Source organism: Rattus rattus, chromosome 5 (genome assembly GCF_011064425.1).
Source record: "Rattus rattus isolate New Zealand chromosome 5, Rrattus_CSIRO_v1, whole genome shotgun sequence".
NCBI classification, from domain to species: Eukaryota; Metazoa; Chordata; class Mammalia; order Rodentia; family Muridae; genus Rattus; species Rattus rattus.
In genome coordinates, this window is record NC_046158.1 from 97,857,012 (window position 1) to 97,881,827 (window position 24,816).

The following is a 24,816-nucleotide window of genomic DNA, read 5'->3' on the forward strand; positions in this document are numbered from 1 at the left end:
CAGACTCAAGCTGCATCACATCATGGTAAGAGGCATGAATGTGTTTGTCTGCTTACAAAGCTGTCAAGTCAGGATCCAGTCATGAAGTTGTAGCTTCCCAAAGCCCCACTTATGCGTGTCATAGTCAAATCAGATTCATTCCTCTTAGTACCATCAAGTAATTCTCTGTGGGTTATACTACTTAAGAAACTGGGTGTTGTGGCACATGCATAGTCCTACCACCTTGTAGGCAGATCTCTATGACCTCCAAGCCAGCCAGGGCCAGACAGTGAGAGTCTTGTCTCAGAGTGGAAGCAAACTACATTGAGAGTTTAGGGAAACAGAGCACATTCAGACCACACCTCAAGTGTATCCACATTCCTGTTGTTAGTGAGTTGATGTTACAACTGGAGTTCTACAGTATTCTAGCAATGCAAGATTGTTTAGCAGGTGCCTGCTGCCTAGCTTGATAACCTGAATTAGATCTCTGATACTCAGGTGACAGTTCTGATGGACAGAGGAACTGACTCACAGGTTGTCCTTTGACCTCTGCATCCTTACTGTGCATATGTACACACACAAATAAATGTAATAGAAATTTTAAGGTTAGGCAGGCAGTGGTGGTGCATCCTTTAATCCCAGCACTTAGAAGGCAGAGGCAGTCAGATCTCTTTCAAGTGTGAGGCCAGCCTGGTCTGCATGGTAGTTCCAAGAACTACACAGAGAAACCCTGTCTCAAAAACCCAAAATAATAATAATAATAATAATAATAATAATAATAATAATAATAATAATAATTTTATAATTTTACGTTTAGGGCAAAAGGTAATAAATAGTAAAGGTGATCAACAAATTCATATACAATTCTGTTTTTAGATTTTATTCAAATGAAATAGAAACTATGAGCATGAAATTGCCCACTAATGGAAACAGTCCAAGTGTTAATACACTGGTAGGTGGTAATACACTGAGGTACATTCGTGAAGTGGAATGAGGTTTACTATTAAAAATGGACAAACTGGGACTGGAGAGACAGCTCAGGGGTTAAGAGTACTTAGTATTCTTGCAAAGGACCCAAGTTTGGTTCCCAGAACCCATGCAGGTAACTACCAGCTGCCTCTAGGGGATCTGATGCTGCCCTCTTTTGGACTTCACAGGCACCTGCACTCACATGTGCACAAACTCACAGACATACATATACACATAATTTTCAATAATAAAATAGGGCTGGAGAGATGGCTCAGTGATTAAGAGCATTTGTCGCCCTTTCAGAGGATCTGGATTTGATTCCCAGTACCCATATGGCATCTGTAGCTGTCTGTTATTGTTACTCCTGTTCCAGGGAATCCAAGGTTCTCTTTAGATCCCCTTAGGCACCCATTTGCTGGTATGCATACATGCATGCAAGCAAAACACTCATGCCTGTAAAATAATCTAAAAAAAATAAAATCTTTAAAAAAAACAAAAAGACACACTAGATGCCTCAGTCCTACATATAACAGGGAACAAAATGATCACAGGTGGTAGAAGGAGGGAGGGAGGACGGGGGGGGAAGGGGGGCAGGAACAGGTATTGGAAGGGACAGGAGAGAAGTACAGAGGGTCAGAAAATTGAATAGAAACACGTAGCAGAGGGGAATGGAGAACTAGGGGTAGCCACTAGAAAGTCCCAGACTCCAGGGAAGTGAGAGGCTCCCAGGACCCAATGGCAATGACTTTGGCCTGTCCAAAGGAAAGACAGAGACAAAAAATGGAGCAGAAACTGAAGGAGAGGCCGTCGAGAGACTATCCCACCTAGGGGATCCATTTCATCTGCAGACACCCACACTATTGCTGATGCCAAGAAGCACTTGCTGACAGGAACCTGTTATGGCTGTTCCCTGAGAGGTTCTACCAGCACCTAACCAATACAGATGCAGATACTCACATTGCCCAGGGACCCCAATGGAAGAGCTTGGGGAAGGATTGAAGAAGCTGAAGGGAATAGCAACCCCATACAAAGAACATTATCAATTGACTGTACCATCCAGAGCTTCCAGAGACTAAACCACCAAAGGAAGGAGCCAGGACTCCAGATACATATGTAGCAGCGGATGGCCTTATCTGACATCAGTGGGAGGGAAGGGAGGCTTGATACCCCAGCTTAGGGGGATGCTAGAGGGGTGAGGTGGGAATGGCTGAGGATGGAGGAGCACCCTCATGGAGGCGAGGGGGAGGGGATGGGGGTGGTGGAGGGGTAATTGGGAAAGGGGGATATCATTTGAAATGTAAATGAGTAAAATGATTTTAAAAAACAGACTACTGTTTACATGTTGCAATATGGATGAATGTCAGATGTAGAATTCTGAATGAAAAGCCATATTCATACCAGTGAAATGATGGGGAAGATGCTTGCTGCCAAGCCTGGTAACCTGAGTTTGATCCCCAGGACCCACAAGGTAGAAGAAGAGAGCAGACACTTAAACGTCTCCTCTGACCTCCACCTACTCACCAAGCCACGCCCCAGTCTTCTACACACACACACACACACACAATTTACAACAAAAAATAAGCTACACTCAAAGCAGCTACAAACCATATGATTCCATTCTTGTACCAGTCTCTAATGGGCATATCTATCAAGATGGAAAATGTAAAATCGTATCTGTGGTTACTGGAAGAGGAGAAGAGAGGAGGGGGAAATTTAGAGGGATAGTGGGATCCTATATATTGATTTTGGTAGTAGTAAACTATGTGTTTGCTGGTTTCTTAGAACCATCTATGTGGGTCCTTTTGTTTGTTTGTTTGGATGCTTGGTTGGTTGGTATTTTTGATTTTTTTGAGACAGGGTTTTTCTGTGTAGCCCTGGTGTCCTGAAACTTGATTTGTAGACCAGGTTGGCTTCAGTGTAGATCTACCTGACTCTACCTCCCAAGTGCTGGGATTAAAGGCATATTGCCGCTGTGCCCCACTGTCATTTTTAAAGCATTAAGCACAAATATTATACTATACATATGGTCTATAGGAATTACCTCTGGTCAAAAGATGGGTGTTCTTATGACTTCTAGCCTGGTCAGAATCTGTGCTTGTTCTCCAATGACATGAGAAGAGTGACAGACATCTCATGACTAATTATGAAGAAGAAGTGTGCCAGCTGCTAATCTCAGAAGGTCACTTTCTCATTCTGACCAAGGAAGGACAGTACTCCTGAAATAGAAAGAGACTGGCAGAAGAAAACAGGTGCTTTGTAACCATCTAGTACTTTAAAATCTGTCCTGCACTTCCCTTTTAATTGCATAGTACTCCAGCCATCAAGGGTCATTACTGCCAGTATCAATTAATTGCACTTTCTTTGGCACAGTAGAAAATGTTTTAGACTAGTAAATCATGACTGTATTAGGAGCCAGGATTCTATTGGCAGGTTCAGATCCTGTACTCTCATGTACTAGCTGTTACTAAGTGCATTATATAGCTTAGTGACGTTAACTTGCCTTGCTCTAGATGCTACTTTTAAAAATGTGTGTATAGAGTTGGAGAGGTGGCTCAGTGGTTAAGAGCACTGACTGCACAATCCCAGCACCCACATGGCAGCTCACAACTCTGTTACTCAACATTCTCACACAGACCAACATATGGAGGCAAAACACTAATGCACATAAAATAAAAATTTTAAAAAATGTGTGTGTAAAATTGTATGTTTGGTGCATGTGTATAGGCTGGAATATATGTGGAAGTCAGAGGACAGCTTCATGGAGTCTTTTCTCTTCTTCCACTTTGACGTGGGTTCTGAGGACCAAACTCAGGTCATCAGGCTTTTGTAGCAAGTACTGGGCCATCTCACAAGCCCTCCAGATGCTTCTTTATCTTTAAATGGGGATGGTAACAGTATCTTTAAATGGGGTTGTTGTGAAGAGTGTCAGATGCTGAGAGACTTACCTAGCCAGAAAGAGCAGTCTCATTGTCAGCTGCTGCTGTTATTGCAGGGAGTGGAACCAGTGACCCTTGGTCGTGTCTTTTAATAACTGGACTGACTAGATGGGAGAACTAATGGGAAACCACGTGACAGCAGACAACCACTACCACCACTGCCACTATTACCACCACTATTACCACAACCACCACCCTTTGTATTTAAATCACCAAGACAGGGTAGAGGTAGTGAATGGGAGTTGGGATTGTTAGATTAAAATTCTGACCAGCATCCTACTTACTTTGTGACTTTGGACTATATACTTCAAAATATGCCTCCTTTTTTTGGTTGTTGTTGATGTTTTTTGTTTTACATTTTCAAAATGTAAAATGACCTCAGAAACTTATAGTTTGTAAGCTTATTAGATAGAATAGCCACAGATGCTAATTTTACTATGGAAGACAATAAAAGATCCTTAGAATAATGACTATCTGCCATTTAAAACATGAAGTAGATCCCCTTTGTAAACATAGTTGCTGCCATTCGGTATGGGTGGTCAGTACTTAGCAGTTTAGAGAGGAATCTGAAAGTTTGAATGTAGCTCTAGTTCCATTTCCTGTTTCATTCCCTCAAAGGAGGGCAGATTTCGGAGCTTAAGTTTGTGTGCAAATATTGGCGATCTGTCTCTGCTCGTGTGCTCAGTGCTTATGGGTGTGTACTTCCGGTGAAAGCACAGGCACTGGAAGAAAAGATCATGGACAGAATGGGCATTCCATTATACTTTTCTGTTGAGCAAAACTGATGCAACTATTTCTGCCCAATTAGGAGCTCTTGTCCCTGGCAAAACGGAAGCGCAGTGACTCCGAGGAGAAGGAGCCTCCTGTGAGTCAGCCTGCAGCCTCGTCAGATTCAGAGACATCCGACAGTGATGATGAGGTGGGTGAGATGTAAGAACTTGGTAGGGAAAAGAAATTGTGTGAGCAAAGCTTTAAATTATGGTGGCCATTCTCTATTGTAGAAGGGCCAACCATTAGTCTTTTTCTTTTTTTTAAAAGATTGATTGATTGGTTGATTGATTGATTGGAGTGCTTTATCTCTATGTACACTTGCATGCCAGAAGAGTCATCAGATCCCATTACAGATGGTTTGTGAGCCACCACGTGGTTCCTGGGAATTGAACTCGGGACCTCTGGAAGAGCAGATAATGCTCTTTACCGCTGAACCATCTCTCCGGCCTCTCTAGTCATTTTTTTAAAAAGTCATCTTTTAAATACTGCTTTTATGTTAGAAAACAAATTCTAAGTCAGGCATTGTGATGCATGTCTATAATTTCAGCATTCAGGAAACTGAAGCAGTAGGATCAAGAGTTCAAAGGCCAGTCTGAGTTATATAAGAGAAAAATTATACAGAAAAAATGTATATGCCATATTTATTTTAGTGATAAATACTTTGAGACACAAAACTTTCTTTGGGGAGATTGATATGCCATCCCTAAAAGTAATGGTATTGATTTTACAGGAAGGTAAAAAGCAAGTCAGACAACTGATGTTGTCTAAACCAAGGCAGTTTTCTCAAATTGTCCAGTAGCAAAAGCAAAGCTTTGAAAGACCCAGACTGTGGGTAGAAGACAAGCGATAGGTGTTCTCGATTGACTTGAAGAAATTTCCCCTGTGTGGCTTCCTGTACTGAGTGGGGGAGGGAGACAGAGAGGGAGAGACTGTCCTTTTGATCAATCTCTTATTCTACAGTCTAAGAGAATACTTTTAACAGTGAACTTAAAAATGTTTATTTAATAACATGAAATTTAATTAACATAAATAGTATTTACCACTTCTCATTGTATATACATTGAATGCTTGCATTCTGATTGACTATAGTAATATTCTCTTAGTGCTAAATAATTCAATAGACTTTTGTCTACTGAAAGTAAAATTGTTTTCTACAGCAAGAGGTAGTAAATTTTTACTTTTTTTTTTTTTCAAATCATTCCTTTTGTTTACATCTCAAATGATATCCCACTTCCCAGTTACCCCCTCAGGGAAATGTGAGGCTCCAAGGACCCACAGGATGTCCCAGGGATAACTTTAGCTGAAGCAGAGAAGAGGGAGATGGATCCTGTAAGAGACCTCCTACAGCAGATAGGCACGGCCCCCGGTCAAGGGATGGGGACACCCACCAAGCTCACAGTTTTTAACCCAGAAATGTTTATTCTTTTGCCAGTGCTGATCTATTACAAAATTTATGAGGCCTATGAACTAATTTAATTTTGAGTTTTGTGGCTTTAGTGCATTAACAATGCAGAAAAATCTTTGATTTGTTATTGTTTGTTTTGAGATGGGGTCTTCCTCTGCTGGAGCCTTGATTGGCTGGGAATTGACTATAGAGCTGAGGCCAGCTTTAAACTCCTGAGCCTCCGGTCTCTACCTTCCAAATTCTGGGGCTAGAGGCTTGTACCACCACCCTGCTCTTCATCCTCCCTGACATCCTCAGGATTAGAGCTATATTGTGTGTTAGAGTGCATTGTGTCCTGGTACATCCTATGGTTAGGATTCCCTTTGTTCTAGTTTACCTTAGCCAAGCATGGTGACTTTAACATTGGAAAGGCTGAGGCAGGAGGATCTTGAATTTGAAACTAGCTGGAACTATATATCAAGATCCTCTCTCAAACAAAGAAAACCAAACAAAGCTCTTTACCTCAGCTATTTATATATTTAGGGGAGGAAAAGCTTGACTGTTAGGTTGTGCTCTGTCTACCGTGGAAAGGAATTTGGAGTGGCTATTCCTTCTCTAAGATTGTTCTTTTAAGTTTTTTTTTTTTTTAATTGTATATCTGTGTGTGGATCTGTGCACTTGAATGCAAGTGCCTGCAGGGGCCAGGCGACATTAGATTCCCCTTAGGCTGCAGTTACAGGTGCTTGTGAACCACCTGATAGTGGGACTGAGAATGAATACCAGGCCTTTTCAGAGCAGCAAATCATTGTTAATCACTTAGCCATTTCTTCAGCAACCCATAAAATGTTCTTAACTACTACTGTTCCCCCCTCCCCACAGGCTTATTGTAGCTCTGCGTGATTGATGGGGAAGTTCTGTGGTAACTATTCTGAGAGATGGTCTTTCCACCTAGCCCAGTACAGAGCACTTCATAGTTAAAGCAAATATTTTATTACTTTGGGTAGTTAGGAGGTAACATAAAGTCTTTTTTTTTTTTCCTTTTCATTTTACCCTGGCACTGCTAGAGAACTGAGTGATAGCACCATGATCCAGAATTAGACCTGCTGTAGATAGTTTAGGTTGAGTAGGGCATTCATATTTCATGAAATGTGAAATTTGGGATAGAGACTGTTGTCTTTTTCCTTTGCCATAATGAATGTGCATCCACATCTGTCTGGGGAAAAACAATACTGTGCTATATTGTTTCTACTTTGATTTTTGCATCTTTCCTGTTTGCAAACCAGCCTTTAAAATTTTTTTGGTTGTTGAAGTGCCCATCCTCAGTGAGATGGAACAGACCTGTGCCAGAAGCCTCCTGGAGGTTTTAAAATTTGCTCCTTTCTTTTTTGTCTATTTGTTTATTAGTAAGTTTGATGCAGCCCTCCCAAGGACTGGGATTATAAATGTGAGCCACTATCCCTGGATACTTTTGTCATTAGTTAGACATGAATATATGTATAAAGAAATATTTTGGTCCTCTTAGATTTTATAGTACAGAAAATTGATGAAAACAGTTAATTTTTTTTTAATTTTTATTTATTCTGTATGTGAATGAGTGTATTCTCTGTGTGGGTACCCTTACCATGATGCACAGGTAGAGGTCAGAGGACATCTTACAACAGGAGTTCTTTACTTCCTCATGTGGTTCAGGAATTAAACTCAAGTCACCAGGCGTGGTAGTACATACCTTTACTCGCTGAGCTACAAACCAAGAACAACTAATTCCAGTGGGAGCTTGGTAATGGGGCCACAGCTTTTAATCAGCACTTGGGAGGTAGAGGCAACATGATCAGGAGTTCAGGTCATTTTTGCCTACATATAAAGTTCAAGGCCAATCCAGCTGCATGAGATCCTGTCTTGCAAGGGTTTGGTGGGGGAGTTGAAAAGTAGTTTATACAAGGATTAAAGCACTCTGATGGCAGAGCAAGAGAATAGCTACCTGATTGCTATAGAGATGGGAAATGGAGAGAAATTATGAGTTTCCCATTTAGAGGAAGATCTGTGCACTGGACAGTTAAGTGTAAGACCCCATCGGTGAGGGAATAAGTGGATGTTCTGTGTGTGGTATTTTTTTAAGGGGAAACCCTGTTTAGTAAATATATTGATGCATTATTTGGGGTAAAGAGTCTTTTCTTTTCTTTTCTTTTTTTTTTTTTTTTTCCTTCTGGGGCTGAGGGCTGAACCCAGGACCTTGAGCTTGCTAGGCAAGCATGCTACCACTGAACTAAATCCCCAATGGGGTAAAAGATTCTTGAGATACAATAAAAGTTAGCAAGGCCTTTTCTGTTTCGTACAGACCAAGCCTCAGAAACTGGAAAGAGCACTTTAGTGGCTGAAGGATATAATGCACACGGATTTCAGCACACGGAAGGAGGAAAGGATAGAGAGAAACAGCCTTAGTGGCAACTCTGATTTTCTTTTCTTTTCTTTTTAAGATTTATTCATTTATTATATATAAGTACACTGTAGCTGTCTTCAGATACACCAGAAGAGGGCATCAGATCTCTTTACAGATGGTTGTGAGCCACCATGTGTGCTGAGATTTGAACTCAGGACCTCTGGAAGAGCAGTCGGGGCTCTTAACCACTGAGCCATCTCTCCAGCTCCCGGATTTTCTTTTTTTCTTTCTTTTTTTTTCGGAGCTGGGGACCGAACCCAGGGCCTTGCACTTGCTAGGCAAGCGCTCTACTGAAAATCCCAACCCCCGGATTTTCTTTTTTTAACATAAAATAGTATACTGAATTTTGTAGAACAAGGATTAAGTTTTGTTTTAGAGACAGGGTCTTTCTATGTAATCCTGACTGTTCTTGAACTTGCTGTATAGACCAGGCTAGCCTCAAATTTACAGAGGTCTGCCTCTGCCTCCTGGATGCTGGGATTAAATGAGTGCCTGCCACCACTCCATGTTGTTTTTCTTTGGCTTTTTGAGACAGGGTTTATTATGTTGCAGGCTGGCTTGACTATGGCTCACTACGTAGCCAAAAAGGAACTTGAACTATTTTTATAATAATTTTTACTTTGGGGTTGGGGATTTAGCTCAGTGGTAGAGCGCTTGCTAGGCAAGGCCCTGGGTTCGGTCCCTAGCTCCGAAAAAGAAAAAAAAAGAAAGAAAGAAAGAAAAAAATAATTTTTATTTTTAATTATGTGTATGTGTGTGGTGTATGTGTCTGAATGCAGTACTGGTAGGATCTAGAGACATCAAATTTCAGTCTGGAACTGGACTTACACCCCTCATGTGGTAGGTGCTGGAATCAGGTCCTCTGTGAGAACAGTGTGTACTTTATTCAATGGGCCTTTTCTTCAGCCTAAGTTGAACTTCTGATCTTCATGTCTCTGGTTATGATCTGCTGGAGATCAAACCCTCGGCTTCCCGCATGCAAAGTAAGCACTCTACCTACTGAGGTCCTCCCACAGCTAGAACACGGCTTATAATGAGATTGAAACCTTTGTTGTTCTGTTTCCTTTTAGTCTCATGTTACCCATAGTAAGTGTCAAGTCACTGTGTCACTTGTATTTTATATATAAGAAGCAGACACAGGTTAAATGCTTTGCTCTTTTCCAATTCTTTTGACCCAGTTCCAGCACTGTTTGTTACTAGTCTAGCTGTTATTCTTGAACACTATTTACTTGAAATGCTTTTATTTCATATATAAATTTAATTTAGAACCAGCATGGAGACCCATGCCTATAATCCCTGTGCTGAGTGTTAAGGCATTGGCTATGTAGTGAATTTGAGGCCAGCCTGGACTATATGAGACCGGGTTCAAGAAGGGGGTGGGAGGGGAGGGGTTGTGGGGAGGTGTTTTAGCTCAGTTTCTGCTCTGTATTCTAAGACCTAGGTATGTAGGTATTTTTGCTTCTTAGAGATGATGTCTGAAATCTTGAAGTTTCTTTGTTTTCCTGCCTTCAGAATATTCACAGTCCTCAGTATGTCAAGGGTAGCCAGGTCTAAAGCAGCCACTTCCATCCTGTGTTCCATCCCATCTTTTGTCTGAATGTTTGGAGGGATGCTAGCTCCAGGCTGCTTGTAACATCTACACACCCTCAGGGTGGTATGGGATAGTAATAGTGCACGCCTTCTGATCTGTTATTTAACTGATGCCCGTTAAGCTGTCACCTCAGTGAGAGTCAGGCTGTAAGTGTTTTATTGAATAAGAAACATCTTCCCTCTAGCCTTTTTCTTGTGCTTTCTTTGCTGCATATTTATATAATCACTTGCCTGATGTTATGTGAGGCTTACAGTGTGTACGAGAAACCTGACCTACAACCCAATCCTCCTTTTTTCTTTGGTGGTTTGTGGGTAGTTCTTATTGGGAATGCTCTGGCCTCTCTACTCAAAGTTCAGATGTGGACCAGGGCCTTTACACTGACATAAGCTTGCATTTACGCTTCAGTTTCTCTGATCCTTGTAATCTTCAGGGAAAAAAGTAAATAAAACGCCAAAGTTTGGAAATCATGACTTCTTAGATACCTCTCTTGGGCCTCATAGTATCTAGAATAACAAATACAGAGCCCTCCTGTCACCCAGTTCATATAAAAACCCCATAATGCTAAGGATCTTAGAGACCATCTGGACTCCTGTATTCCTCAGATAAGAAAATAGAGGCTTGAACTCTTGACAGGTAGCAACAGAGCTACCCCTTCACTACTTCCTCAGTCCCCAAACAAATTATTCCTTTGCTTCATCCTGGCTGGAGAAAACATCAGAACTTCAATTCTGTCCTGCTTGTCCTCACTTCCATTTACTGTTTCAGTCTGACAATGAAAGACTTCATTTGTCCTCTTGGGAGTCAGGAGAATAAGGGTTTTGAAGGGACAGGTGACCAGTCTTCAGCATAAAGGAGGAATAAGATATTTCTGTATCATTTCTCTTGCCACAAAGTCTTGACTATCTTCCCTTATACTCTATAATAGAGGCTGTGTTTTGGGAGAGTGGGTATCGCACCAATATTTAATATATGTGTTTAGGTCAAAAAACAGGCGTATCTGATTTATAGATTTTAGTGTAAGACTGCAAATATGATCTACTCTCCAGGGGCCAAAAAGATCTTTGGATGGTTATGGGAACTCTTTGAGTCTTCCTGAAATCCTCAGACTGTAAGTATTTACCTTTGGGGAGTAGAAATGCAGATGATTCCCCATGTAGGTGCTGGGAACTGAGCAGAAGGCTTTGTACTCCGCCAAGCTTTCTTTCATCAGGTACGCACCTTCAGCTGGAAATTTGGTTTTTAAAGAGTTTTTTTTTTTTTTTTTTTTTTTGGTTCTTTTTTTGAGCTGGGGACCCAACAGGCCTTTGCGCTTGCTAGGCAAGCGCTCTACCACTGAGCTAAATCCCAACCCCTTAAAGAGTTTTTATTAAGTTTTTATGTGTGCATTCATGTGGGCAGGCACGAGTCCTAGCACACATGTGCAGGTCAGCACAACTTTTAGGAGTTGGTTCTCTGCCCCCGCTGTGTGGGTTCTTGAGACTGAACTCAGGTCACTAAGCTTGGCGTGAGTGCCTCACCACTGAGCCCTCTCACTGGCCCCAGCATTCTAATTCCCCTAAAGGGTCACTGATCCCATTGATTGGCTATTTTCCTTTGATGTCATGGAGGCCACTAAGTCAGGCTGGGGTGGGGGTGGGGGTTTGAAAATTGTCGGAAGAAAAAAAAAAACCAATATCCTTTTTCACATTTAAGTTTAGCAAAAAGCCCTCTTTTAAATGAGCATTTAAGTTTCTTCTGTTTTTCTTCCATTTTAACCCTTGTCCTTTGTCCCTCCCCATAAAGCAGTATCTTATGCAACAGATGGGAGGCAGTTGCTAGTCTCACACTCAGGCAGAGGAAAAGAAAGGAAGCCAGGGGCCTCACTGGTAGTATGACACTACTTGAGGTGGTTTTTGCTCTGGTCAGTGCCCACCTCCCCAAGGAATCCAGAGCTTGGCTCTGTCACACATTAGAAACCCACACCTGTAGGCAAGAACAGACCTAGCCACTCTGGCTCACATGTGACCCCGATAGCTCAGCTTCTACTCTAAACCGGCTCACATTTCTGTTGAGGAGTCCAGAGTGCCAAGACACTGTTTGGGAAAGGTGGATTGTGGCCATTTTCCTAACTGAGAATAGATACAGAGTACTGTGTGCACTTTTGTGCTATATCTTATAACAGGAACCAATGGGCCGATATACAGTATTGATTCTTTTTTTTTTTTTTTTTTTTTTTGAGCTGGGGACTGAACCCAGGTCTTTGATCTTTCTAGGCAAGCGCTCTACCACTGAGCTAAATCCCCAACCCCTACAGTATTGATTCTAATATTGTCTACACAGAAAATTGATGTAGTTTTAGCTCAGTTAACAAAAATTGAACATTGTGGACTGTTTTAAATTCTTTTACACTGACTTGAAAATCATTTTCCTTAAGGAAATGCTTGAAACTTGAAGTTTAAGAGAAAATTTCAATTTCTTTCTAGATGATGATCTAGGTGTTGAAATGCCAATTTACTTATACCAGTCACTATTCACTTACACATATTTTATTTCAGAACATACGGTTGTTTTATTTTCATTCCCCATTAAATGAAAAAGTAAATGGCAATTAAAGTAATTGTATCACAGGTATAACTCAGCCCTCAGGAGGACTGCCAGTGTGAGGCCTTATAGGAAGACTTAGTCTTTAAAAACAGAACAGATCATCTTCAACAGTGTTTTTATCAAGATGGAGTAAGAGTGTGGGTCTTGGGGACAGCCTCCTTGGGAAACTAATAAGATGGCTACTTCTCCAGTTACCAGAACGACAGAGACCATCCATCATAGATGTACTGATCGTACATGAACTAGGTTTATCTCCTATTAGGGTAGGAGCAAAGAGGCTGTGATTTTGCTAAATAGTAGATGTAGAAATTTTAGTTTACAGACTTGAATAGTCTGTGCTGATAGAAGGGTGATCATAATTCAGTACACATTCCTTGTAGAATGACAATTAAAAAGTAGACTGCAACTCATTTTTGTTTTTCAGCTAAAACCATTCTAAAACAGCAGGTGAAATATCAAAAGCCTTTTTGGCCAGAACTGCAAGCATATGCTGCCTATTGTTTTAGTGAGCAGATTTCAGGTTCCTTAAGTTTAGAAGTCCAGAATCTCATGGTTTAATGAAATACTGTTACAGCATAATCCAGATTACTTTTTAAAAAAATATGTATGGGTGCTTTGCTTGCATATAAGCCTGTGCAACACTTGGGTACCTGGTGCCATGGAGGCCAGAAAATGGGTTTCCTAAAATTGGACTCAACACATGGCTGTGGTCTACAATGTGGATGCTGGAAACTAAACCCCAATTCTCTAAAAGAGCAGCCAGAACTCTTAACTGTTGAGTCATCCCCAGTCTCCAGTCTTTATGATACTACAGTCAGTAAAGTGCCTGCTGTGCGGGCCTGAAGACATCAGTCCCAGTTCCCTATCACCCACATAAAAGCTGGAGGTGCATGTCTATAACTCTACCACTGGGGGCAATGAAGACAGACGGATCTGCAGCTCACTTCCACCAATATCAGTGAGAGACCCCATCTCAAACACTGAAGTGGAGATCAGTAGGAACACAGACATTTGACATTGACCTTTGGCTTGTACACACACAGGCATACAGACGTTCTCATATCCACATGTACTGTGTACTACCCACAGCAAAGTAAACACCAGGAAGCAGGAGACACCAGGAGGCCACACTGTATTTATGAGTTAGTTCTCTGTTCCAAATCTAGTTCTGTACTAACCAGCAATGGAACTTGGTGCTTGTCTGTGTGAATGAATTAGGTCCTCTGCAACAGTATGGACTCATAACTGTTGAGCTGTCTCTCCAGCCTCACAGTCCACTTTCTTTTAAAAATAAGATTTCATATTTAGACTTAACAGTCTAACTTTACTTACCACTTTCTTGGAGTTGCCAATGCTATTCAGCCAAAGGGTGACTCTTGTCCTTTCTCCCCTGTGTTTTTTGTCATTTTCTTCTGCAGAAAGTTCTCTGTATCTTCCTGAGACCACATGAGTGGTCTAACCCAGCATGCCAGCCCTCAGCATCTGATGCCCTCTCTACTACAGAATATAGGAAAAGTTGTTTCCTCTTAGTTTAATGTTTGTTTTTAAAAAACAGTCTCACTATGCAGCTCCAGACTAGCTTCAAACTCAGAATCCTCCTGCCTCCCCTTCAAAAGCACTGGTATTATAAGCATGTATATCGCTTCATGAAGTGCCTAGTCCTATTTCAATTTTCCTTTTTCCCCTCCTTATAGTGGACATTTGGGAGCAATAAAAATAAGAAGAAAGGAAAAGCCAGAAAAGTAGAGAAGAAAGGAGCCATGAAGAAGCAAGCCAACAAAGCTGCCTCCTCGGGCAGCTCAGACAGAGACAGCTCAGCTGAGAGCTCAGCCCCCGAGGAAGGTGAGCCCAGCACCCAGCCCAGCAAGAGTCGTGAGAAGGGAAAAGGAAGGGGCCTGTGGGTCTTTAACCGAAGGGTTGGTTAGGCTGCTGGAGCATGACCATAGATCTCCTGTGTTAGGCTCCTCTCAGGCTTGAGTGCTTCCTCTTCTTTTTTTCTCGGAAATTCTTGGTCTGACTGAGAAGGGAGATCTTTGAAACAGATGCCAAGTCCCATAGAAAATATTCCGCCAAGAAGATAAGTCAGAAATTCTGCTGTTTTTGTCAATACTAGTTTGACAGCTCAACTTGTTCAAGGAGTAGAATAGTAAACTTTATTTATTTTATTTTATTTTTGGCCAAAAAATGGCCTAACCTGGTTTTAAACACTTGTCTATGAATACAAGCTAAATCAAATTCTGGTATAACTGATGATTTAATATCCATTAGTAACATATGCTGTCTTTTTTATTTTGTTGTTTTTGTTTTTTGTTGTTGCAATTCAGGTCTAACTGGCCTTGTCCTTTTTACGTAGTCTAGGTTGACCTTGAACTGGTGATCTTCTGGTCTTAAACTTTTGAGTCTGAGAAAAGGAAAAAAGAATGCAGAATTATCAAAATCTGTTGGATGAGTTTGAGTTAGTGGGGAATGAGATAGTCATGTAGTCTAAAGGCATTGCCTAGTACATACTAGCCTTTATACAGGGAAACCTGGGGTAGCATCTAACCAAGTGATCCAGATTATCAGTGCCAGTAGCCACGACAGGAGTTATATACTTTTGGTGTAACACTTAAAGGGAAGGCAGAGAAGAGTTCCCTAGGGGCAAATCATGCAGCAACACCAAGGCCTAGCATAGGTCCCCAGCCAGGACTGCTCAGCAGGAGGAGGAAGAGGAACAGCAGAAGCAGGAGGAGGAGGAGGGGGAAAGTGACTTTTAAAAAGCTTTGGACTGTAGCTTGGTGGCAGCCCACTTGTCTGTCATGCTCAAAGCCCCGAGTTTGATCCATAGCACCATGGAGATAGGAACAGCAAAGAACATAAAATAACTTTTGTAAAATGTTTGCCAAATTCATAACCTAAATTGTTTTTTTTGACAGAGCAAAACAACTAAGCCAGATTAGGGGATAACTTGCTATTTAAATTTAAATGAAATAAAATTCATATTTAAAATTTAGATTCTCAGTTGTACTAATATTTCAGTTGTCTATCAGCCACCTGTGGCTGCAACCATTCAAATGAAGAATTATTAATTTATAAAAAACAGAGGCTGAGGTGGGGAGATGGCTCAGTGGTGAAGAGCAGTAGACTCTTACAGAGGACCTGAGTTAGCTTCCCAGTAAATCACAAGCACCTGGGATCCAGCCCCAGGAGGATTTGGTCTGATTCCGTAGCCTCTAAAGGCACTGCATTTGTGCACATTCCCACACAAAGACACATACATACTTCTAATTAAAAATAATAAAAATAGAATAAAAATGTCAAAACAGATTTATTCACTCATGGCATAAAGACTGAGATGTTTATGATAGGCATCGAATTGCAGCTCTCTAGCTGGTGGGCACTCTACAGACTCCAGAGGTAGGCAAGGAAGACAAGCTTTTAATCTCAGTGCTTGTGAGGTAGAAGCAGGACAGACTGACTGGTCTATGTAGAGAGTGCCAGGGCAGCCAAGGCTACACAATAAGGTCGGGCTTGTTAATTAACTTTTCCTGCTGCTGTAATAAAATAAGGGGACAAGGTTTATTTTGGCTCACAGTTTGGGATATAGCCCATTCATAGCAACAAGGCATGGCGGCAGGAGCCTGAGGCAGCTGGCTGTAGCACCTCTGCTATCAGGAAGCCGAGAGAGAAATAAATGCTGGTGCATAACTCCTTTTCTTTGTTTTGAGCATCCAGGCTGTATACTCAGGGAATAGTGCCACTCACTTTCAGAGTTGGTTTTCCCACCTCAGTTAACCTAGTCAAGATACCCTGTCATCGGCACACCTAGAAGCTTGTCCTGTGTGTGACTCTAGATCTAGTCAAGTTGACAGTCTTCACTATCATACAGTGTAAGCTTCACACTATAAGTGTTTTCATTACTACCTCACAGAGTTCTGTTAAACAATACAGTAGGCTTTAATTCTTCAAAATTGTAATGGCGTTGACAGACAAAGGCTAATTTATGCTTGGTGGTACACCCCTCTAGTCCCAGCTGCTCAAGAGGCTAAGGCGGTACAATCATATGAACCCAGAATTTGGGGGCCAACTTGGAAAGCACAGTGAGGCTCCAGCTCAAAACAGAGTTAACTGGGCTTTCGAGATGACTCGGTAGTTCACGCTGCTGGCCATCAAGAGAACTTGAGTTTGATCCCTGGAGCCTCAAAAGTAGGAAAACACTGATTCTGACCACCATACATGAGCCCTGACACACACACACACACACACACACACACACACACACACACACACACACACACACACGAGAGAGAGAGAGAGAGAGAGAGAGAGAGAAGCACATGTAATAAAAAATTAGGTAATTAAGAAATACAGCCGGGTGGTGGCTGGCACACCTTTAATTCCAGCACTCAGGAGGCAGAGTCAGGTCGATCTGTAAGTTCAAGTCCAGCCTGGTCTACAGAGTTCCAGGATAGCCACAGCTACACAGAGAAACAGTCTCAATTTGACTTTCATGCTCTCTTTACTTAGATCATTTGTTAACACTGCTTATACAACTTCTCATATCACTCCAGTATTCTTTAATGACGGTTGGCCTTTATATTTCTTAGTTTTTTGTTTTTGCTTTGGTTGCTTTGCTTTTAGTTTTTTGAGACAGGGTTTCTCTGTGTAACCCTGGCTATCCTCAAACTAGCTCTGTGGATCAAGCTGGCCTCTAACTCACATGGATCTGCCTGCCTCTGTGTCCCAGGTCCTGGGGTGAACCACCACCACTCAGCAAAACTTGGCATGTCTGTCTGTCTTTCTTTCTTTCTAATCTATATATCATATCTATCTATCTAAGTATCTATAGGTTGTTTTTATAGGTCTGTAATTTTTTTTTCAGAGTAACCAAGTTGAGTTGAAAGATGAGTATGACAGGTGTCACAGGCCTGTAAACCCAGAACTCAGGAGGCAGAGGCAGGAAGAACATGCGTTTGAAGATGTCATAGCAAAACCCTATCTCATAAAGGAAAAGACTGTGGTCATTTTTCCAGCCTAAATTTCCCTACCTGTTTGCATTTACCAAAGACAGATCGAGAAGACATCCCAAGTGGGTGGAAACGGCTGTGTGCCTTTCCTGTGGGAGAGCCAAGGGTGGCAGGTGCCCCGTGGCAGGTGTGATCTTTCGCTGGTTTCTCCGTGCAGGTGAAGTGTCAGACTCTGACAGCAACAGCTCCTCTTCCAGCTCAGATTCAGATTCCTCGTCCTCGGAGGATGAGGAGTTCCACGATGGCTACGGAGAGGACCTTATGGGAGACGAGGAAGACAGGGCCCGGCTGGAGCAGATGACGGAGAAGGAGAGGGAGCAGGAGCTCTTCAACCGCATAGAGAAGAGGGAGGTGTTGAAAAGAAGGTAAGGCTGTTGCCACCCTGTGCACTCACTTTGTTTCTCGCCGTTTAAGATTTTCTCCAGCTTCACAGTATAAGGCTTTACCCATATAATTATTTTTCTCATTTATTACAATTTTTGATAAATTACATGAGATGCCAAACACTTCCTTTCACAGGAGGTCTTGGGCCACAGGCCTCCAAGACACTTTTTATTAGTTCTGAGAGCTTGGCCTGAGCTTGGCAGACTGTCCACTAGCTCATCTAAGTAAATCTGACCATCCATCTCTGTCCCACCATGTGGCTGGTTAGTTACCTCTTCTTCAGTCCCCCTCTTGTTCCTTCTTCCTCTGTGTCTGGCTGGCAAATCTCCCAATGCTCTCTCTCTTTCCCAGAGTTCCTGTCTCTGCCTGGAAGTCCAGCCTGTCCTCTCCTGCTTTGCTATAGGCTGTTCAGCTCTTTATTAAACCAATGGAGAACATGTTTACAAAACACCGAGATAGGTGATTCTCCACAGTGCACATAAGTGATCTTTACACAGTACATAAGAAATTATCCCAACAGTGCTTTGTGAAGATGGTTTTACCAAACTGCAACAATTAAGATTCGAACATGTGGGACTGGAGAGATGGCTCAGAGGTTAAGAGCACTGACTGGGGTTGGGGATCTAGCTCAGTGGTAGAGCACTTGCCTAGGAAGCGCAAGGCCCTGGGTTCGGTCCCCAGCTCCAAAAAAAAAGAGCACTGACTGCTCTTCCAGAGGCTCTGAGTTCAATTCCCACAACCACATGGTGGCTCACAATCATCTGTAATGGGATCTGATGCCCTCTTCTGGTGTGCCTGAAGACAGCTACAGTGTACCTATATATAAATAAATAAATCTTTAAAAATAAACATATTTGAGCATGCTTGAATCAGGCTAGGGTAGGCTGTATGATGTTTGGTAGGTTGGGTATAGTGAACGCATTTTCAGCTTTCAGCGTTTCAGCTCCCATTGGACTGAGATGCACTTCTTCAATAAGCTGAGGGAGGGGCTGGGATTTAGCTCAGTGGTAGGCGCTTACCCTAGGCGCGGGCCCCAAGGTTCGGTCCCCAGCTCCAAAAAAAAAAAGAATCAAAAAAAAAAAAAAAAAAAAAAAAAATAAGCTGAGGGGAATCTGTTCATACGGATGGACAGTTGGAAATGTGATTGTTAATGTGATGTAAACTTAACTATCCAAGAGTCATATTTATGCGTTCTCTACTAATGTGCATTATTCAGGAGTAGGCTTTTTGTTGGCTTGTGGTTCTGGTGATGGAACTGAGGGCCTCAAGTGTGTCAAGCAAGATTTTCACTACTGAGTGGTGTCTTCTTTTTTGATTTTTAAGACAAGTTTTCCTAGATGTAGTGGCATATGCCATTAGTTCTAGCTCTTGGGAAGCAAAGGCAGGTGGATCTTTGAGTTTCAAGGTCAGCTTGGTCAACATTGTAAGTTCCAGGTCAGCCAGAGCTACTTACTAAAAAAAAAAAATATACAAAAGGTAAATAAATTTAATTAATTTTTACTTACTTTTGTTTTTTCAAGATTGGAATTTTTTTGTGTAGCCCTGGGTGTCCTGGAACTTAATTTGTACACCAGGCTGGCCTCTGCCTCCCGAATACTGGGATTAAAGGCATGTACCACCATCACCTAGTATAATTTAAGTGAAAAATAAAGTAAGTATATTATTTTACTTCTACTAGACAAAAATTATTGAGAATCATAATCTTGTCTTGACTTTATATTATGTCTGTGCGCTTGTTTTGTGTATGAGTATGTAGGTACTCATGCCTATGTGTCCTTCTGTTTTTCTCCCTTTAAGAAGCAGGTGATGTCGAAGGTGGTGGCAAAACTCCTGAGAGCTATGGAGTTCTGTAACTCTGGAGCAGGATAGTATAGCCACTCCGAAAATTCTCTTCAGCTTTCGTTGCTGTTTTGGAAAGTTTTGGGTTTTTGGATTTCTTTTTTGTTTTTGGGTTTTTGTTGTTTCTGTTTGTTTGGTTTTGGTTTTTAGTTTTTCAAGACAGTCTTTCTCTGCATAGCCGTGGCTGTCCTGAAACTATTCTCTATAGACTGTCTGGCCTTGAACTCTCAGAGATCCCCTACTTCTGCCTCCTGATTGCTGGGATTAAAGGCCTGTGCTACAACTGTCCAGCTTCTTTCTTTTATTATTATTATTACCATTTAAAAAAAATTTTTTTTTGGTCTGGGTGTATTACCTACATGTATGTCTGTATACCATGTAAGTGCCTGGTGCCTGCAGAGGCTAGAAGGGCATCAGATCACCAGGAGCTGGACTTATAAATGGTTGTGTCGAGTTCTGGCAGGCCAACTGAGGCCTGTGCACCTAAGCATTGAGGGACCATTTCTCCCATCCCTAGAGACAGTATCTTGCTTTGTTGTCCTGGATCTCCTGAGCTCAAGTAGCCCTTACACCTCAGCAGTGACCCCCCCCAAGTAGGACACAGGTACATACATTCTGTGCTCATTCACTTAGCGTGTTTTTTAAAATAGTCTAGGCAGCATATATTGGCACTTCATCCTCTGCAGAGCTGAGTAGCATTTCGGTATACATATAGGCTGCAGTTTGTTGGTGAATTTGTTCAATGGCCATTAAAATTGTTCTTGCCTTGTTTTCTAGTATGTATAATGCACTGTGTTAGTTAGGAATCCCATTGCTGTGAAGAGGCATCATGACCAAAGCAACTCTTACAAAGGCAAACATTTAGTTGGAGCTTGCTTATAATTTGAGGTTCAATCCATTGTCGTCATGGTGGGAATTGTGGCAGTATTCAGAGTTGTACATCTTGCTCTTAAGCCAGCCACAGTGGGTGGAGCCTGAGTATAGAAACCTCAAAGCCCCTCCGCCACAGAGACAACAAAGCAACACCTCCTCCAACAAAGGCCACACCTCCTAATAGTGCCCCTTCCCATGGACCAAGCAGAGTCAAACCATCACATACTATACCACATACTATAAATGCCGGTACTCAAGTGCTTGACTTTTTTAGCCCATTTAGTTAATTTGGGTATGTTCTGCTGCATTTTCATTTGATACATATTTATTATCTTTTTTTTTTTTTTTTTTTTCCTTTTTTTTTTTGGAGCTGGGACCCAACCAGGGCCTTGTGCTTGCTAGGCAAGTGCTCTACCACTGAGCTAAATCCCCAACCCCTCATATTTATTATCTTTATTGAGATAGATTCTCATGAATCCCAAGCTGGCCTCAAACTCACATAGCTGAGGATGACCTTGAACTCTGATTTGAATGTTTTTTCTCATGTTCATTCCAAATTAATGCTTATGAATAGGTTGGGGGTTTGTTTGTTTGTTTTTACTTGTTTTGTTTTTAATTGAGTTTATTTGTATAGTTGTTTTGCCTGTCTGTTGTGTACCACATGCATGCTTGGTGCTCACAACACAGAAGCCAGAAGAGAGGGGATCAGGTTCTTGGAGCTACAGACTGTTGTGAGCTGCCATGTCAGTACTGGTAATCGAACCTGGGTCCTCTGGATGAGCAGGCAGTGCTCGAAATCACTAAGCATCTCTCTTTGCCCCACAGACAACAATTTTAACATACTTATTAGGCAGTGGAGTTTGTTTTAGGAAGCAAAAAAATTATTTTTCTGTGTGTCTAAGACTCTTCTATTCCAAAATGTTGAACTCCTTTCCTTACTTCTTGTCTTCTAGCCAATAAAAACCAGTCTTTACATATATGTTAGGGCTTTTTAAAAACCAAACAAATATTATCTTTTTACCAGATTTGAAATTAAGAAAAAACTAAAAACAGCCAAAAAGAAAGAAAAGAAAGAAAAAAAGAAAAAGCAGGAAGAAGAACAAGAAAAGAAAAAGCTGACACAGATTCAGGAATCTCAGGTAGGAGGCCATCCCCAGAGCACAGCTGTTGGTGTGGAGCATGTGGTACAAGAGCTGGGTAGTAATAGCCTAGGCTGGACGGCAGATGCATGAGATCATCTGCATCTGCACCCTGGGGGTCTCATTATCCTCTGAACACCGTTTCACCCTCAGCTACACTGATGAACTCCTTAGGACTTGTTCACTCAAGTCTGACTAAATAGGGACCCACCAGAGTGTGATTATCCCTGGAGGGTATGTTGGTAAACTTCCTTCCCCAGGTAACCAGCTAGATTATGTTTATTCAGAAGTGTATCACACTAGACTCGGTATAAATATAGTTATAAAAATTTATAAAAGTTAGTAATCTCTGCATCTGAAGATATCAACAGATATTAGATCATAATATGGAGTGCTCTTCCGGGAAGTTTACTCTGATAATTCATTAGTCTTTTTTTTTTTTTACTGGGATCTTGCCTTCTCTGTCTTGGAACTCAATACTTAGACCGGGTTGGACTCAAACTCAAAGAGATTCTCCTGCCTCTCTCTTTCAAGTGCTGGAACTAAAGACATGGGCTTAGCCAAGTGTTTCTAAGTTTGTAGAGTCTAATTCTCAAGGACCCCAAGTGTTGATTGTTGGTGTAGAGAATCTTTCCGGGACGGAGTAAAAAGGATGCCCTGCATGCCTCCCTAGGTTACCTCTCACAATAAAGAACGGCGTTCCAAGCGCGATGAGAAACTAGATAAGAAATCTCAAGCCATGGAGGAGCTAAAAGCAGAGCGCGAAAAACGGAAGAACAGAACAGGTGAGTGGGGAAATGAATGATGTTGGCTTGTTTTCCCTTTTGATAGCGCTCTGTTTTATAGAAACTTGCAGACATAATGCAGTGGTCTGGGGAGCATCTTTGATTCCATTGTCCAGGCCCTGCTTACTCCATGTCCTTGTAAATGTGTAGTTCCTCTTTCCATCAGGTTGTCTAAAGTGAATATCAACAATGCGTGCTTTAACTATAATAATTCAATATCTCTTATAGACAAGAGCCCCAGTGTTATTTCTTTTTGTGGGTGCTGTAGATAAAAGCCAGGTCCTTGTGCATATTAGTCAGGCCCTCTTCACTAAACTTTTATTCCTAACTCCAGGACTCACGTGGGGGTTGTTTGTTTTAGCTGAAAACTGTATCTCATAGTCCATGCTGGCCTTGAACTCACCACAGTGAATTCATCACTCACTGTAGCATCAGATCCCGTAAAAGTGGGGATATAGACAATTGCAAGCAACTCTGTGAGAGCAGTAGGTGCTCTTAGCTCTGAGCTGGCTCTAGCGCAGGGCTGGATAGATGCCTCCGTCATTAAGAGTGCATTCTGTACAAAAATGAGGAGCTGTAGTTTGGATCCCAGTACCCATATAAGAAACTGGACATCTTGCAAATGCCTAAGACTCCAGTTCTGAGGACTCCAGTGCCCTCTTGACCCCTGCACACAAGCAAGAGCATGTACCTACCCACATACTTGTACATACACACGCGCGCACGCACACACACACACACACACACAAATCTTTTTTAAAAAGCATTGAATTTCTCGTGCTTTAATATATGCTCAGTGTTTGTCTTCCTCTTCAGCAGAGGTCCCTTGAACCTTGTAAGTAAGAGTATGATATAAATATCCCATTTAAGGCTGAGTATTCTGCAGTACTCTGTACATGGACCAGTTGTGGGGATTTAGTCTCAATATCTGTGAGAATCACCCATGTTTTCTTATAATCTGACACAACTGTTGCTCTTCTTAATCAGCCAACTGGTTATGGCCCCTTGGCAAGACCCCAGTACTCAGTTCTCAAATCCTTCCCTCTTGTTAAGATTTATTCCCAAGAGGAGACATAAGCAACAACCTCCTCCTCTTCTTCTTCCTCTTTCTCCTCCTTTGCTTCCTCCTCCTCCTCCTCCTGAGGCCCCAAGGAGGCATCATGATCCCACCAAACTTTACTCTGGAGAATCAATCAATTTATTGGGTTTCCTTACAAACATGGTTGTATTAGCCAGGATTCTCTAGGGATAAAAGAACTTATGTCTGAATATATGTATAGAAAGGGGATTTATTAGAATAACTCACAGGCTGTGGTCCAGCTAGTCCAACAATGGCTGCCTCTATAGAGAAGGTCCAGGAATCCAGTAATTGTTCAGTCCACAAGACTGGATGTCTCAGCTGCTCTTCAAAATATGCTGGAATCTTAAAATAGACTCTAATGTCAGTAAAGGAATAGAATTAAGGATGGAAGAAAGCAGGCAAAAACAGAGTTTCTTCCATAACCTTTATATAGGCTTCCATCAGAAGGTATGGCCTAGGTTAGAGGTGGGTCTTCTCACCTCAAAGATTTACATTAGAAATGGATCATCCAGGGGCTGGAGAGATGGCTCAGGGGTTAAGAGCACTGACTGCTCTTCCAGAGGTCCTGAGTTCAATTCCCAGCAACCACATGGTGGTTCACAGTCATCTGTAGTGGGATCTGATGCCCTCTTCTGGTGTGTCTGAAGACAGCTGCAGTGTACTCATATAAATAAAATAAATTTTTTTATTAAAAAAAAAAAAAGAAATAGATCATCCCATTTCAAATGATCCAATTAAGCAAGAAAGCTTGCACAGGTATGTCCAGTCATTTGTGTTTTAGTTAATTCCAAACATAGTCAAGTTGACAATAAGAATAGTCATCCCAATGGGCAAGGTGTGACTTACAGGGATATGAGTGTCCCTTCCCTGAAAGGCCATACCCAGCAGGGATGAGCGCTTCCCTGAATAGATGGAGCAGCCCTACTCTTCTAGTGCCCCACCCTATACTATAGCCCCTCCCTGAAGCCTCATACAATTAAAGCAAACATTGCATACAACAGGTGGTGTGGAGTTAATAATCTGGTAAGGATCGTGTGACCCTCTCTGCCCCTCCATGAG

At 41.8% G+C, this 24,816-nt stretch overlaps 1 protein-coding gene across 1 annotated transcript in view; it reads left to right on the plus strand.

Moving 5' to 3' along the window:
* Rtf1 (RTF1 homolog, Paf1/RNA polymerase II complex component) overlaps positions 1 to 24,816 on the plus strand; it is a 58,058-nt gene that overhangs the window by 11,906 nt on the left and 21,336 nt on the right. The window contains exons 2-6 of the mRNA XM_032903976.1: positions 4,693 to 4,803; positions 14,345 to 14,492; positions 17,814 to 18,021; positions 21,777 to 21,891; positions 22,565 to 22,676. Coding sequence (XP_032759867.1) covers positions 4,693 to 4,803; positions 14,345 to 14,492; positions 17,814 to 18,021; positions 21,777 to 21,891; positions 22,565 to 22,676 — 694 coding nt within the window. The remainder of the gene's footprint in view (positions 1 to 4,692; positions 4,804 to 14,344; positions 14,493 to 17,813; positions 18,022 to 21,776; positions 21,892 to 22,564; positions 22,677 to 24,816) is intronic.